The sequence below is a fragment of the Panthera onca genome, chromosome D3 (genome assembly GCF_046562875.1).
Source record: "Panthera onca isolate mPanOnc1 chromosome D3, mPanOnc1 haplotype 2, whole genome shotgun sequence".
NCBI lineage: Eukaryota > Metazoa > Chordata > Mammalia > Carnivora > Felidae > Panthera > Panthera onca.
The window spans coordinates 88,863,473-88,878,699 of record NC_138350.1 but is presented as its reverse complement, the minus strand read 5'-3'; the positions used below and the strand labels follow the sequence as shown (position 1 = coordinate 88,878,699).

The 15,227-nt window shown below is 36.9% G+C and overlaps 1 protein-coding gene across 1 annotated transcript in view; it reads right to left on the bottom strand.

The window, feature by feature from the left end:
* CD3H18orf63 (chromosome D3 C18orf63 homolog) overlaps nucleotides 1–15,227 on the bottom strand; it is a 31,634-nt gene that overhangs the window by 6,198 nt on the left and 10,209 nt on the right. The window contains exons 7-11 of the mRNA XM_060611861.3: nucleotides 14,956–15,032; nucleotides 9,661–9,770; nucleotides 8,743–8,839; nucleotides 8,527–8,630; nucleotides 7,186–7,369 (exon numbers count right to left, since the gene is read on the bottom strand). Of these exons, the coding sequence (XP_060467844.3) occupies nucleotides 7,186–7,369; nucleotides 8,527–8,630; nucleotides 8,743–8,839; nucleotides 9,661–9,770; nucleotides 14,956–15,032 (572 nt within the window). The remainder of the gene's footprint in view (nucleotides 1–7,185; nucleotides 7,370–8,526; nucleotides 8,631–8,742; nucleotides 8,840–9,660; nucleotides 9,771–14,955; nucleotides 15,033–15,227) is intronic.

Sequence of the window (15,227 nt, the reverse complement as noted above, 5' to 3'; positions counted from 1 at the left end):
CTTTTCTCACTCTCTGGCATCAAAAACCCATAAAGTCACAACTTAAAAATTTTAAAAACTTCTAGAAATAATGTGCAAACCCAGTGCAACTGACTTACCTCTCTCCACTACTGGAAATAAGCATTGGAAATAGGCAAAGAAAACGTAAGACAGCAATCCATTTATTGATTAGGCAGAATAAATCACACTAAAACTTAGTGGCTCAAAACAATACTTGTCTTCTCTCTCATGATTCTGGGAGCTGACTTGGCTTAGTTTGGAGTCTCTCACGGAGCTACAGTGAGATGACCCTGGGGCTGGCGTCACTTCTTCACTTGCGTGTGATGGTGGATCCTGGCTGTAAACTGGATTAACTTCAAGCAGCCCCTCATTTTGCCTGAGATCCCAGAGCAAGTGTCCTGAGAGAGACAGTTTCTACCTGACCTAGCCTTGGAAGCCACACAGCATCACCTCTGCCACGGTCCTGCCCAGACCCAGGAGGAGGGAACATAGACTCCACCCTGCAATAGCCTGAGTGTTGTCATTGGTCATAAGGGCACGTGAATGGACAATCTCACGGTCATGTCAAAAAGCATTCTGTCTCTGGCCAGAACCTATGTCATCCCTTACTGACTTCAAGCCTCCAATGTCACAGTACCAAAGGACTGGTGCACTTTGCAATGAAGTTGCACAAAAATCTGATGCAGGCTTTAGAGAGGCTTAAAGAGGAGATATGGTGGGAGATGAAGGAACCATGGCCCAATTATGTCTCCACACCAACAAGGTGCCATAGGATATCCCCCAAGGGGCTGAGTTGCCATACAGACCTCACAGAGATGGAAATTCCAAGTGTAAATATGGTTCTTGCTTCACTTCCACCTTTCTCATCACGTTACCCTAAGCCAGAACTACGTAGAGACAGGAATTCAGAAAAATAGACTTCTAGCATACTTAAGTTGACATAACACAAAGTCTACATGGAGAACAATATTCATTCTCCTACCCTGGTTATTCTTGGGAGAAGTGGGAAGACTCTAAGAAAAATTTGGGGTGAGGTTTGAGTTGATGCTAAAAACAGATGAGGAGGGCTCACTTCTTGTTTGTATATTTCTCAAGTTGGAGGCTTATCCATGTCAGTAGGGCAAGAATACACTTTACTTCCCCATAATTTTCAGAGGGCACCAAAGACCCAGACAGGTTTCATGACCCTGAGTGAAGGGATACAGAGGCTGACCAAGGAATAAGAGCTGGCTTATAACCCCTGCAGATTGCTACCTTGAATGAAAAAGCATGCGTCACAAAGGGGTTTGTATTAGTTTGATAGCGATGCTGTCCCTATGGATGGGGATGCCACTACCATGACTGAGTGGCTTAAGCAACAGAAATGTATTGACTCAAAGTTAAGGAGGCTAGAAGTCTGAAATCAAGGTGTTGTTAGGATTGGGGCCATGAAGAAAGTATCTGTTCCAAGCCTCTCCTCTTGACTTGTAGATGGTCATCTTCATGTTCACATGGAGGTCTCCCTGTACGTGTGCCTGTCTCCAAATTTCTATTTTATATAACATTACCAGTCATATTGGATTAGAGGCCCATTCTATTCCAATATGACCTGATCTTAACTAATTATATCTGCAGTTATCCTATTTTGAACAAGATAAAATCCTGAGATACTGGGGTTAGGACTTCAACACATGAATATGGGGCAAGGAGGACACAATTCAACCCATAACAGGGTGTGATGTGTCCTTCTGAAGGCCCTCTGTACAAGGGAGCTAGGAGAAAACCCTGCACACTATCTTCGTCAAGATACTTCATGAGCAGAGACCACAAACATCAGACCAATCTAGGTCAAGAAGTGAATGCCTCCCTCACCCCTGCATTACCCAGCTGTGACTGTGTGATGTGTATGGTGGACTGAAGTTCATCATCCATCCTATCCTCTGTCTAGTGTTCCTTCCTAAACCGGTGCCTGGAAATCTAAAATGGACATTTTCTCCTTTGCAGCTAGGGTTCAGAATACAATTTAGGATCAACTAATCAGACACAATCATACATTATTTGGAAGGAAGAAGTGAGATAAAACCACACTTCTGCAGTTTCTGCTGGAAAGTTCAATTATGAATGCCTTTGCTATTTTAGTTGCAGAGTTAGCAGAAGTTAAGTATCCACGCATCATTTTTGTAGGTGTCCAGAAACAGAGCTTAGGGCATTCATTCTCATGGACCATATTAAGCAAATACACCAAATGTCCTCAGCCTACACAGCCTTTTCTTGTATAGATACTACCATGAGGAAAATAAGAATTCTTAAATTTCAATGAAATTCTGCCTCAAAAAGAGCTTTTATCAGAAGTGACTGGGTCATCTTAAAATGTTTCAATATGTATAGATCTCCATTTGATGAAAAAAGGGTTGAAGAACTAAGCCATTTTTTGACCCTTGGGTTTCATAAACTATAGTAACTTTTAAACAACATACCTACTACTTGAGATTCCAAAAGAAAAACTTGTTCTAAGCAGATTCATATGAGAATAGATTACTTGTATCCTGACATAAAACTTACATAGAATATGTGTCTGAAATATGCTTATATTCACACCCTGTTTTGTTTTCACCTGTGTTAGGAACATACATCTGATGAAAATAACTTCCAAGGACTTGTTTTGCCCCCTAGCTTGTCAATGTATTATTTCCTCATTCTTTCAACTCCTAAAATAAATAGCCCAAAGGGTGAAACCTCTAGGTTTATATTCAAAATTTATAAAAAGACTACAAAAAAGTACTATGTAAAGAGCAGATGAGATCATAAATAATTCATAGAACTTAAAATACTTAAATGGTCAAAAACCAAAGCTTTATGAAGTCATAGCTGAACAAAAATCATATGCTTTACTACATTATTATCATTATTCTGCCAGGTATCACTGGCAAATGTGGCTAAGTTGACTTTTAACTTCTAGAACTCTACATACAATTTACATAACTTGATGCATTAACATAAAGTGTAGAGGAAAACCAAAAGCCTTAACCTATATTTAGATATGAATAGATGTCATTTAATGGAGTCCTAGAATTAAGGTCATGATTAAATGAAACTTGAGGACTGACCGAAATGACTGATCAAATGTGTTTTACTAAAATCTGGTTCTGTGTACTACGCCACCTGAGTGTTTCTTGATTAAAGTTGAACCATATGAGTGAAGTCATATGATATTTGTCTTTCTCTGACTGACTAATTTTGCTTTAAGAGACAAAACAGATGAACATAAGGGAAGGGAAACAAAAATAATATAAAAACAGGGAGGGGGACAAAACATAAGAGACTCTTAAATATGGAGAACAAACAGAGGGGTTGTGGGAGTGGGGGTGGGCTTAAATGGGAAGGGGCATTAAGGAATCTATTCCTGAAATCATTGTTGTAATATAGGTTAACTAATTTGGATGTAAGTTAAAAAAAATTAAAAAAAAAGTTGAACCAGAATTCAGTTAAGCTTAGATCTAACCACAGGCTTGTAGGAAATATGAGGTTTAGAAGAATATGTTAACTTCAAATGACATGACCTAAGAAAGCAACAGTCAGTTCCAGAATATGGTACATTCTCCAGGGCAAATGGTCCAGTTCTTCCAGCAAATAACTGACATAAATAAAAGGAAAGTGGGGAAGGGGGTTGGAATATTATAGAATAAAAGAGACTTAAGAGATAACAACCAAATGAAACTACGTGGACCTTGATTGGATTATGATTTAAACAAAACCTCTAAAATTAATCTTTGAGATTAATAGGGAATTGGAATATGGGCTGATACTACATGATACTAAAGAATTATTGGATAATTTTTTAAAAGCTCCTGTCAGATAGAAATGCATACTAAAGTCTTTACAGATGAAACAACATCACATGTTGGGTTTTTTTTTTTTTTTAAGTTTATTTATTTATTTATTTTGAGAGATAGAAAGAGAGGGAGAGAGGGAGAGAGGGAGAGAGGGAGAGAGGGAGAGAGAGAGAAAGTGTGAGTTGGGGAGGGGGAGAGAGTCCCAAGCAGTCTCCACCCCGTCAGCATGGAGCCTGATGCAGAGCTTGAACCCACAAACTGTGAGATCATGACCTGAGCTGAAGTCGGATGCTTAACTGAGTCATCCAGAAGTCCCACATCTTGGGTTTCTTTTAACATAATACTCCAGTTTACTCCCCACCCAAAAATATGTCAAAGAAGGGCTAGATGCTAGACATATGAGAGTTTGTTATAGTAATTTCTTTTACCTATCTTTGAGAATTTCAATCAGTTTATTAAAAAAATCTAGTCTGGTAAAGCACTCCTGTTAATTTAATGTTTTAAAAAGTCAGCTGAGTTTTATCAAATAGTCTGATCAATTTATTTTTTACTTAAAAAAATTTTTTTTAGGGGCGCCTGGGTGGCTCAGTCGGTTGAGTGTCCGACTTCAGCTCAGGTCATGATCTCACAGTTCGTGGGTTCGAGCCCCATGTCAGGCTCTGTGCTGACAGCTCGGAGCCTGGAGCCTGCTTCCGATTCTGTGTCTCCCTGTCTCTCTGCCCCTCCCCCGCTCGTGCTCACTCTCTCTCTCTCTCTCTCTCTCTCTCTCAAAAATAAACATTAAAAAAAATTAAAAAAAATTTTTTTTAATGTTTATTCATTTTTGAGAGACAGAGACACAAAGTTGCAGACGTGGGGAGGGGCTGGGAGAGAGGGAGACACAGAATCAAAAGCAGGCTCCAGGCTCTGAGCTGTCAGCACAGAGTCCAAGGCAGGGCCTAAACCTATAAACTGTGAGATCATGACCTAAGCCAAAGTCGGACACTTAACCGACATGGGGACTGAGCCACCTAGGTACCGCTATTTTCTATTTTTTAAACTTCCGCATTTTAGACTACCTGAATCTTAGAGCTAACATGTGGTGTAGCAATAACAGGAACTAACATTTACTGAGAGCTCACTGAGTACAAGGAACAGTTCTAGGTATTATCTGATCCTAAAGCAAAAAACAAAATACCGCAAAGTACCGTGAAGGACACGGTGACAGGTTGCTCAGATCCCCTTCACAGAAGGGCTGCTGCCCCCACTCCTGGGAGTTGGCCCCTGCATGGGCCAACCTACCTCATCATAGGACATGCCTGTCCCCGTGTGGTGCAAATCCAATGGCAGATGGAGGAGGGGGCACAAAGCTCTGGCTATTTGGATGATAAAAAACCACCATGATGAGCTGTTTTAGCCTTCGAGTTCCTCAGAAGGTTGGCCAAGGCTACCTGCTACCTGCTTTGCCTTTGACCTTCTCCCTTGACCCCATGTTCTTCCATCCTCATGTTCTGCAAGTGTGCCAGGTTCAGCCCCAGTAAACATCGCATGCACTAGACTCCAGTCCGCTTCCTAGAGAGCCCAATTTGCAACAAATGTTATTATCACCGCCACTACCATGCCTTGTTTTACAAGGCAACTGAGGCACAAGGAGATCAAATAACTTGCCTAAGCTTATGCACATAGTAAGGGTTCTAGAGCCAGAGCTCTTAACCACAGATGTAAACTTTCCCCCGTTTTGTGACTAAGAATCTGCCTCTGGGGTTTCAGTTCTAATTCTGCAATGTATTTAACTGTGTGGCTTTGGTTAAATTACTTGGATGCTCTGAGCTTCAGTTTCTTCTGCAAAACTTGGAAAACAATTCTTTATTCCAAGACTGTGTTTTTATGATTAACATGAAATAATACACATAAAAGCAGCTGGCACACAGAAGGCATTCAATAAAACTGAGAATGATAAATTCTTACTGTCAAGAGGAATATAAAGACCAGGGTTTCCAATTAAGTGTTGTTTTACATTGAAAAAGCAAATCTGAACAAGTATACTGTCCAGATTCACTATTTCTAAAACAGACATGGGATGGAAATAATTAAGTATTCAATAAATATACCCAATAAAAACGCATTATGTATTGACGTATTTTCTTCTTAATTCCACAGATATGGACTTGGCCAGCAACTAAACTTCTAAAAATGTTACGTCTGGGCAAAACTTACGATTCGTTATCATAAGGATGTCAGTTGGAATTGGTTCACTTTTCTTCGAAAATGGCCTTGGCTATTGGCCCTGACACCTAAATGGGCTGCCATGTTTTCACACCATTTACATGGGGTGTCCCTGAGGTGTCCCTGACTCAAGGGTACCAAAGCCCCATGCTCACCAGGGACAGAAAGTGCAGCCTGGTCTGAAAAGATAAATGGGGACTATCAGATACTAGCGCTGGCAAATGTAGTTGAGGATTGTAAGAGAATGACAATAGAAACAAAAACTGAAAGAATGCCACGAGCCACAGCAAGTCAATGCCACGGGAAACCTGAAATCATTGGAGCAGTGGAAACTACAATAAACAGAGGACACAGCGAACCAAGAAAAGAGATTAAGCAGAAAATACAAATATTCATATAATTCATATTACAATTCAGACTACTCAAATTGTTCAAACTTTCTTCTTTCCCTTTTATGAAAACACAATTATCATTTATAAGAAAGATCATTGTTGAAATTTTTTAATGAAGTTTCCTTATATTTGTTTCTCAAAAACTTCCCTTTCAATTTTGTTATCTGTTGACAAAGAAATCATATTCTGGTGAGTGTAAATATAGCCCAGAATACTTTCTTCACCAGTATTACTTAATTGCTGGTACTTCTTCACAAGATTTCACTTCCCGTATCCTCTTACAATGAAAACGTTATTGATTTAATTCGATTTCTGTAAACAGAATTATACAAAGGCTTTTTTCATCAACCAGACTCAAATGAAGTGGCAATTCAAAGTACACTTGGATTTGTATGAGGCGAATGTTTCCAAACTATACTATAAGATCATTTATTTATTGAAAAAAAAAAAAAAACTTTTAATGAACATCTATTTTGTACCAGGTACTTGGTATAAGAAAATGAATATGATATTTGTCCTCCAGGAGTTCATGCTAAATTAGAATAGACCAGTAAGCAACTATTACTATATTACTATGTTAAATACAGTAATAACAATAAATGTCAGTGACAAATGATCAAGTACAATCACATCAAATAGCATTAGGGAAACACTGACCTGAGAGAAAAGAATTCTAGCACAATGGGCTAGGTAGTCCCTCACAGAGAGCAAGAGATCCAAGTAAGATAGGTGCATACTAAGTCTTGGAAAACTCAGTAGGATATGAAATCTCTTACCTGTACATGAGGCTTCATTAGTTCTTGTGTGTAGTAGCATGGTTTCGTTGTCATCTTTATGGGAAAGCCACATATATGAGGCAGTTTAGATTTTAAATCTGAAAGGAAACTTTGCAACACACCTTCCAAATCTACTCTTGGAAAGAACTGTATAGGCTGACTTCTGATGCAGCTGAGAGGGTATCTGAATAATGTTAACGAATAATAGAACAGTTTTTGTACTTAAGAGAGAGCAAATTCTATGGAATTAAAAAGTAATTACAATAGTAACTGTTAAAAGGCACACATAACTAAATCCTATTTTATACATTTCTTATTTCATATTTTCCAAAGCTAAAAGTATGTTTTATCACAGGGATCTTGATTCCTTCTATTTTAACACTCCAGACTGCTTATTGTGTCCTTATCACAGAGCTGGCAGACTAAGATATTCCAAAAATGATTTATAACAAAGACACTATGACCTTTATAGATTACAAAAATAAGTATTTATAATAAACAATATGCCGTAAAAATTCGGTACAGAGAAACAACACATACAGATTGTATTCAAGCTCCAAAAGCAGAGCTTTGAGAAAAGTGGTTACTTTTCTAATGAAAAATATTCTGAGGACTTGGAACAATGTCTTTGCATCTAATGAAAGGGAGCAGTTGATCTCTGTCAGCCTCAATTTTACATTAAGATTTGGGTTAGGAAGTGTAGAATGCAGAAAGAGAACATAATGGCTCTTCCTTCTTCCAGTCTGAAACTCTAGCAGGTCGGAATACAGAGACAGGAATGTGAAATCAGTATCAATTACAATTGAAGAGTTTCACCTGAACACATGTAATCATTATTAAATTTAAAATAATGTTAAGAAAGACATTTTCTTAAATCATTCAGGTGCATTAAGTGCAAGTGAGATCCTCTAAATTTTGCCTGTGAGATGAAATAATCTTCCAAAAAGAAAAATCTCTGTTAAGAGACAAATTCTTTTAATTCCACCCTTTCAGTAATATCCAAAATGCCACTGGAGGGAGCCCCTGACTAAGGAGAATTCTAGGGTTATTTTCTAGGATTATTTACTGTCTACTAGCAATCATGTAAACATTTTTCTAGGTACTCTGAAGTTCCTTTTGTTGCCTAAAATGTTGCAATGGCGTTTAAGAGAAAAAACATCATTATTAAGCTCATCCTTAATTTAAAAAAACTAAGGAAAACAAGAAACACTCAAGCAGAAGAAAAAGAAGTTAGAGGGGAAAGCAGTTTCATTTAGATGCAGAGAAGATTGAAAAGGATGATGCACATCAGGGCCAGAAGCAAGACTGGATCATGAGGCTGGCAGGGGGCTTCTGTTATACATGATGTGTAAAGGATATGTGAAGATCCTTTCTCCTATCATTTTGAAGTAGATGCTGCAGTATATTTTAATATTTCCACAATCTTCTGGAAGTTTATAGCCATACTGAAAATTAAGAACCAAGCTGAAATTCTCTCAAGAGAAAGCTAAACTTGGGTTAAATCATAAGAAGCAAAATCAAATAGCTTCTAACATAATACACGTTTCTATTCCTTACCAGGTCATCCCAGTGCATCTGGAAATCTTCATATGAATGAAAAGGACAGTCAGGGGGTATGGTGTGAAGAATACTTATTATTTGTCCCCTTTTCATACTATGAAAAATAAGAGTTGATAAAATATTCTTGGATATCATTTTATTTAACTATGTAACTTAATTCAGGAAGTATTCAAAAAGATTTAGCAACTCTCTTTACATAAGTAAAAACTAATCATTTGCTCCTAGTTCCTAACACACACTGTAGTAAATCTCAACAACCAGAATTGTTAGGAAAAAGTGAAATTGAGTTGATAAAAACAACATGCCAGTTATAAACACAAAATAATGACTAATAAAATGTTGCCACACAGAAGCGTGCCGATAACTGTTAGACATTAGGGAAAAGTCTATTAAGAGTTGAATGAATCAGAGTCAAACCCGTGTTCCCTATCTACCTCTTCCCTGCTTTGATGATTAAATTATCATGCATATTCTCTTAGTTAATTAAAGTTCTTTTTCCTAAGCAGGTTAAAATTTCATCCCAATAGTCCTATTTATATAAATAATAAGCCATTTTTCCCCTACAGATGGTACAATCTTAAAAAACAGCTCATGTCAAATGATAATGAATCATTAATTATACGTAAAGTTTATAAGGTTTTATTGATATTATAATAGTTGTAATTTCATAATGAGCTATCTAGAAATTTTACTTTTGTAAAAATTATATTTAACAAAAATTTAAGCGTATAATAAAATTATTTTACTAATTTGATAAAGGAAATTGATGACTTCTGTAAGTATGACAACACTTTTCAAGTTACAAGTCAGTTTCAAAAATTCCTTTATACTTTCGTACACATTGATGTCGAAGCAAAATGAGAGAGAACCACTACACCTTGGACCCACCCCAGAAGCTACAAATTGAAATCTCACCTTGGCAAAACGTAGCACCAGTTGCTTAAAATTGAATGTCCTTCAATGATGGCATTCTTGTTAGTATCAAAATCCTTGATAACACTCTGAGAAATATCAAATTCTCTTAGCTTTTAATAGAAATAAGATTTAATGCATTAGTCCTCAAAAGATTTTGTGAAACAAAAGGAACATTAAAAAACACATATCTCACACACATGTGCACACAGTCAATTACAAAGTCGTGTTAAAGGCTTGGTTACATTGGAGGTGCATGACACCTCACATAATGCAATCAGTGTTTCAGTTCACCCTGCTTCTCTCTATACAACACATCACGTATTTTATGCTTTCTCTCACTTTCCAACCTCAATGCCTATCTTGTACTTATTTCAAATGGTTTTCAATGTTTTGGTGATGTTAGTTTATAGGAAGTTGAATTCTTTCTAAAGGAAGGTATTTACATTTTGTCAGAATAGCATCTTTACTAATTTTTTCTTTACTTTTAAAAATTTTTTTAACTGGAGAATGAGTCAGAGAGTTGTTCCTCTATTTGGTCTTTGGGAGGGAGAGCCAATACTCAACTCTCCTTCTGTATCCTTTCTCTATCTCCTGGAATGCTTTTCCTCTGGTCCTCAGGTGCCCTATCTGCAGGGTATTTAAGCTTATAGTTTGCCAAGAATTCTTCATTTACATTTCCTCACCCTCTGGGACATTTTAATACAGTGAGTCAAAGATAAGGAGGGACTTCGTTGAAGTGAAGAATAAAGTATTAATGTCCTCCTAAGAGGACACTGTATTAGGGTCAGAGAGAATGGTTCATAATTTCATAATCCCTCATCCCCTTTTTAACATATCATCATACAGCTTTTGCGAAATAATGGCCTAACTTCATTCTCTACTGCTTTTCACTAAACTTCAACTAAACAGGCCAATTTTTTTGTTGTTGCCTAGATAGGTCATAACAATACACTTGCTGAAAGCATTGCCCTTACTCTGATTTATCTGAGTTCTACCAGTAAAAGCCTTATAGGCCTAGAGCTAGACCCATCTCCTCTATGTTCAGTGATTGATCCTTCTCTGAATTCTGGCAGCGTTTATTAAGATTACTGGAAATGAGGGAACAGGGCAGAGCAGGAAAACATGAATGTAGAAACAGGAAGATAAGATGTGCTGGTTATGTTGTGAGGTAAGAGAGCAAAGACACTAAGAATGAATATTGTTCTGTGCACTGGAGATAAATCTTGCACTGTGACATGCTGTGCGTAAGAGATGAGTTGTCTAATCTGTGACAGAAGAAAGGATGGTCAGTACTGGGATGGCTATGAACATCAGGAAAGACTGACTACAGGTGAATAAGTAGATTATTTGAGAGAAAACAGAACCCAAAACTGAATCCAGAGAGGATAGATATGTCCAAATGTTCACAGTTTATGGGTTCTCATATACACCCACTTACATTAGCTTGAGTTTATATTCTTCTGCCTATCTCAACACTATTCAGAGACCCAAGAAAATTGCTGCAGAGACCTCCACGGTACCAGCACTTAAGGTCTATATTGGATTTTCTCAACACAGATTTTTCTGAAGACTGGAAAACTACCCAAGTGTTCACCATACACACCCCCCCAAAGACATTTAACCTCTTATATGTATTTACTTAACAAATATTTATAACATGTCCTTATGTGAACAGACCTTCACTAACAAGAAAGTACTCGGTAAATATCACTTCTTCCTTATAACACCAATCTAAAGAATTTGGACTTTATTTTCTCTAAGCAATGTTGAGATACTAGAGATATTTAGGTTGGGGCTGTCTGTTTTAGGAAGAGAACTCTGCTGACACTGTGAAGAATTAGAGAGTAAATAAGAGGAAAGGCTAGAAAAAAGGCCAATATGGAGACCAATTTTAATAGTTTGGGCAAACAAGAGGGCCTAAATTAGAGCAATGGAAATGGAGAGAGAGGAAGAGATTTCAGAGATCAAGGGAGGCTTTAATGGCTGATTGGATACAGGAAGCAAGAGCCAAGGATAACTCTGAAGTCTGTAGCTGGGTAACTTATTGGCTGTTGATGCCAGTAACCAAGAATAAGTACAAAGGAAGAACACAGTTGAGGCGAGGGAGGGTGACAAATAAATAATTCAGTGTTACACATAACCAAGACTGCACATCATGAGTACACTCCTGTGACAGTTTCTGAGAGGGCAAGCTGCAACTATACGAGAGTATTAGGGAGGTACCAGTGCACCAGCTCACCACTGAACTAGTTGAACCTGCTAAGGAAAAGACAGGCATGCTGAAAATGGAACCCTAGGGAATAGTAACACTTAAAGTGTGATAAGAGAAAGAAGAACCACGAATGAATGGTAGGAAATTCTGGATAAAGCAATTTCAGGGAAATCAAATTTCAGATGATTTCAAGAAGGAAAGGGTAGAAAACACTGTCTAAGTTCCAAAGGTTTCAAATATGAATTCCCTCAAACATCTCCTTTTTCTCTGAACTCTAAAGTCATGTAGTTCCTACGACACTTAGTTTGATACTAGATTGTCAAACATGGTTGTTTAATTGTTGTATTTTTTTTTTTCAATACATTTTAAGTATCCACTCCTGTCAGGCTCTATTGGACGTACAAATCTGAGTCAAGAAACCTAAGGCTAGGTGAAGGAAGTATGATGCAGTGTAGAAGAATGAACAGAGTCAAAGGAAAAACTGTAAATCCTGAATCTCTTTCTTACTACCCTTCATGACCCAGAGCAAGTTACTTAACCTCTGTCCCAATTTGCTTCCGTAAGGGGAATGAAAGTATAGAAAATAAACTAGAAAGGGGTGAGATGATAAACATCCTCCTCCTCACTTTTATTCCCCTCCCCTGACCTATAACCAATACTAGATTTTGATAAAAGGAAAATTCAATGTAATTATCTTTTAGTCTACATGGGGAACAAAGACAAATAAGGCAAAACCAACACTCTCAAAGGGATTACAACTTAGTAGGAACACAGACATGTATGAAACCAATTTTTATAAAGGAATGTGAAAAATGCCATATCAAAAATTTAGGTACAGTGAGATTTAGAGGAGCTAATGATCAATTATAATTTAGGGAATCAATAGAACAAGTGTGCGTTGAATACATAATGTTGAGTAGAAGACAGAAGTACATCTTCTCCATTTCTGGTGTTTGCTTCCATGTTGAGAAGGCTCTAACACATATTCCTGATAGCTCCCTACCCTTTCATTCATTCCTCCCTAGGGCAGATGGGGTGACTTACCTGGTTGATAAAATTGGGACAATTCCTTCTTCCTCCTCTTGGGAGCTGGCCTGCTGGCAAAGAGTAGTGTACTGCATTCTGTCATATTGGGGTTGGTGCCTGATCTCCCAAGGGAGCTCTGGGTTTCCACTACTCTCATACATAGGTGGGGAATCTACTTAATTCTAGGGTTCAGATAGGCTACATTCTTTAACAACTGTTTTTTTTTTCAATAATAAACAGTGTGACCATATATGAATTAAATAAAATGGAGACCAAACTTGAAAAAACCAGTTAAGCCATGCAAGTAAAACCTAATTTAGCTCATTGTATAACAAGTGAAATTTAATTTCAATTATTTCTTGTAAATACTCTAAAAATCATAAAACTTAAATTGTTTTCCAAAACAGAGTAAGATAATAACTTTTAACCAGTTACTTGTCATTTTGAAAACTCCATTACTATAACCAATTATTATAAAGATAAAATAGTTTCCACATTTTCATTATATAAGCTGTCCTGTCACAACACCCTTCTGAGCTTTATTCCACTGTTGGCTTGAAGACTCCTGGTTCACAAATTATTCTTTTATGTGCAATAAATACAATAAATACAACTTTAACTGATCTGATTTTACTTTTAACAGACTCCAGTTCATACAGGTTGGGCCAGTATTCTATTAGGTTAGTGCCCCTTTCACTCTCAAAAGTATCCATTTTGGACCATAAATTATATTCTCATCCTAATAATAAAGGTGGTATTCTGATTTCTATATGTCTTATTCTTCTTTGTCAATCTCTAATTGATTCGAAACTCGGGTATATAAAACACAAGTATAATCTATAGAAAATTCAAAGGGCAGTAAAGCATGATATTAGTCCTTAAGAAGCTTATTATAAAGTAAATTGGCAATATGAAAAATGAGTATAATTATAATAAACACACAAATAAGTATGTGAGTATGCTTCATAATAGCATGAAGGTTTAAAAGAGGCTGGGAGGTCACCATGGCTCCAGGCTTTGGGACGTTTCCTCTCAGTACAAGATATTCATGTCATGCTGTCCATTCCATTTATTTTTATGCAGGTCAGTTTCCCTATTTGCTTACACAATTCTTAAGGGCCAGAAACTAGATCTTATTTACTTTTGACTTGCCTAGTGCCTCAATATAACAGGTAATCAAAAAATTAAAGAGAAATATGAATGGAGTAGCATTGGAGCTGGCTCTTAAAATATGAGTATGATCTATAACTAATCAGAGGGTCACTCTAAGCAAAGGAGGAGTCATCCGTCTCAACTTGGACACTACTGACACTTTGGGCTGGATAACTCTTTGTTAGGGTGGAGTTATAGTGATATCCCACGCACTATAGGATTTTTTAGCAGCATCCCTGACCTCAAACCACTAAACGCCAGTAGCAACACAACCCTCCCCCTTTGTCATAATCAAATTTTTCTCCAGACATTACCAAATATCTCCTGGGGAGCAAAATCATTCATTTCCTTCTCCACCCCCCCTCTACTGAGAACCACTGAAACAGAAGAAAGAAAATAATATTTATTGAGTTACTATTAATCTGTGTCTATGCTGGGTGTTATGAGAATTAGTAAAAGAAAAGACATATCCTTCTACTAGGAAGGCAAAAACCATTATAAGAAAATAGATGCAAAAAAAATGCTACTAGAATGCTAATGAGGGGATATGATATTTAGTATGAACCGAAACAGTGCTTTTAATATTTGGAGGTGAAAACAGAGGCAAGTAGTGAATGCTGAGGCAAGGGAGGGTTGTGGAGAGTCTTGAAAGTCATCTAAAGAGATTTTTTGAACAAGAAAATATGATTAAATCTGTGTTAAGCTGACAGTATGTTGTTTTCTTTGAGTAAAAGATTTAGAACAATATCAACATATTAAGCATTTAATACTATGGATATTGATAATAAAAAGCTCTTATCACTCTTCTTATTAAAAACCAAAATCTACTAGCATGTTGGTAATAATAATAGTACATTAAGTATATAATAAATCTAGTAAATTATAGAAATCAAAATATGTGGTACCTCAGGTGGTGGCAGTCTGATTGTGTAAGCTTCTATACTTAGACAAACTTGAGTTTCAGTTACATTGATGTCTAATACTGAAAATAAAATATTTAACTGTGAATTTTATAGAACTATTACCCCCATCTTATCAAGTTAACTATTTTAGTAATGAAAGAAAGGACTTTAACTTAATTTATCCACGTTAGAAACTCAGTTAAGAATATGTATTTTTTCCTCACGTGGTAAAATTTTTAAAAATCACCATATAATAATTGAGAGTCTGCAGATGA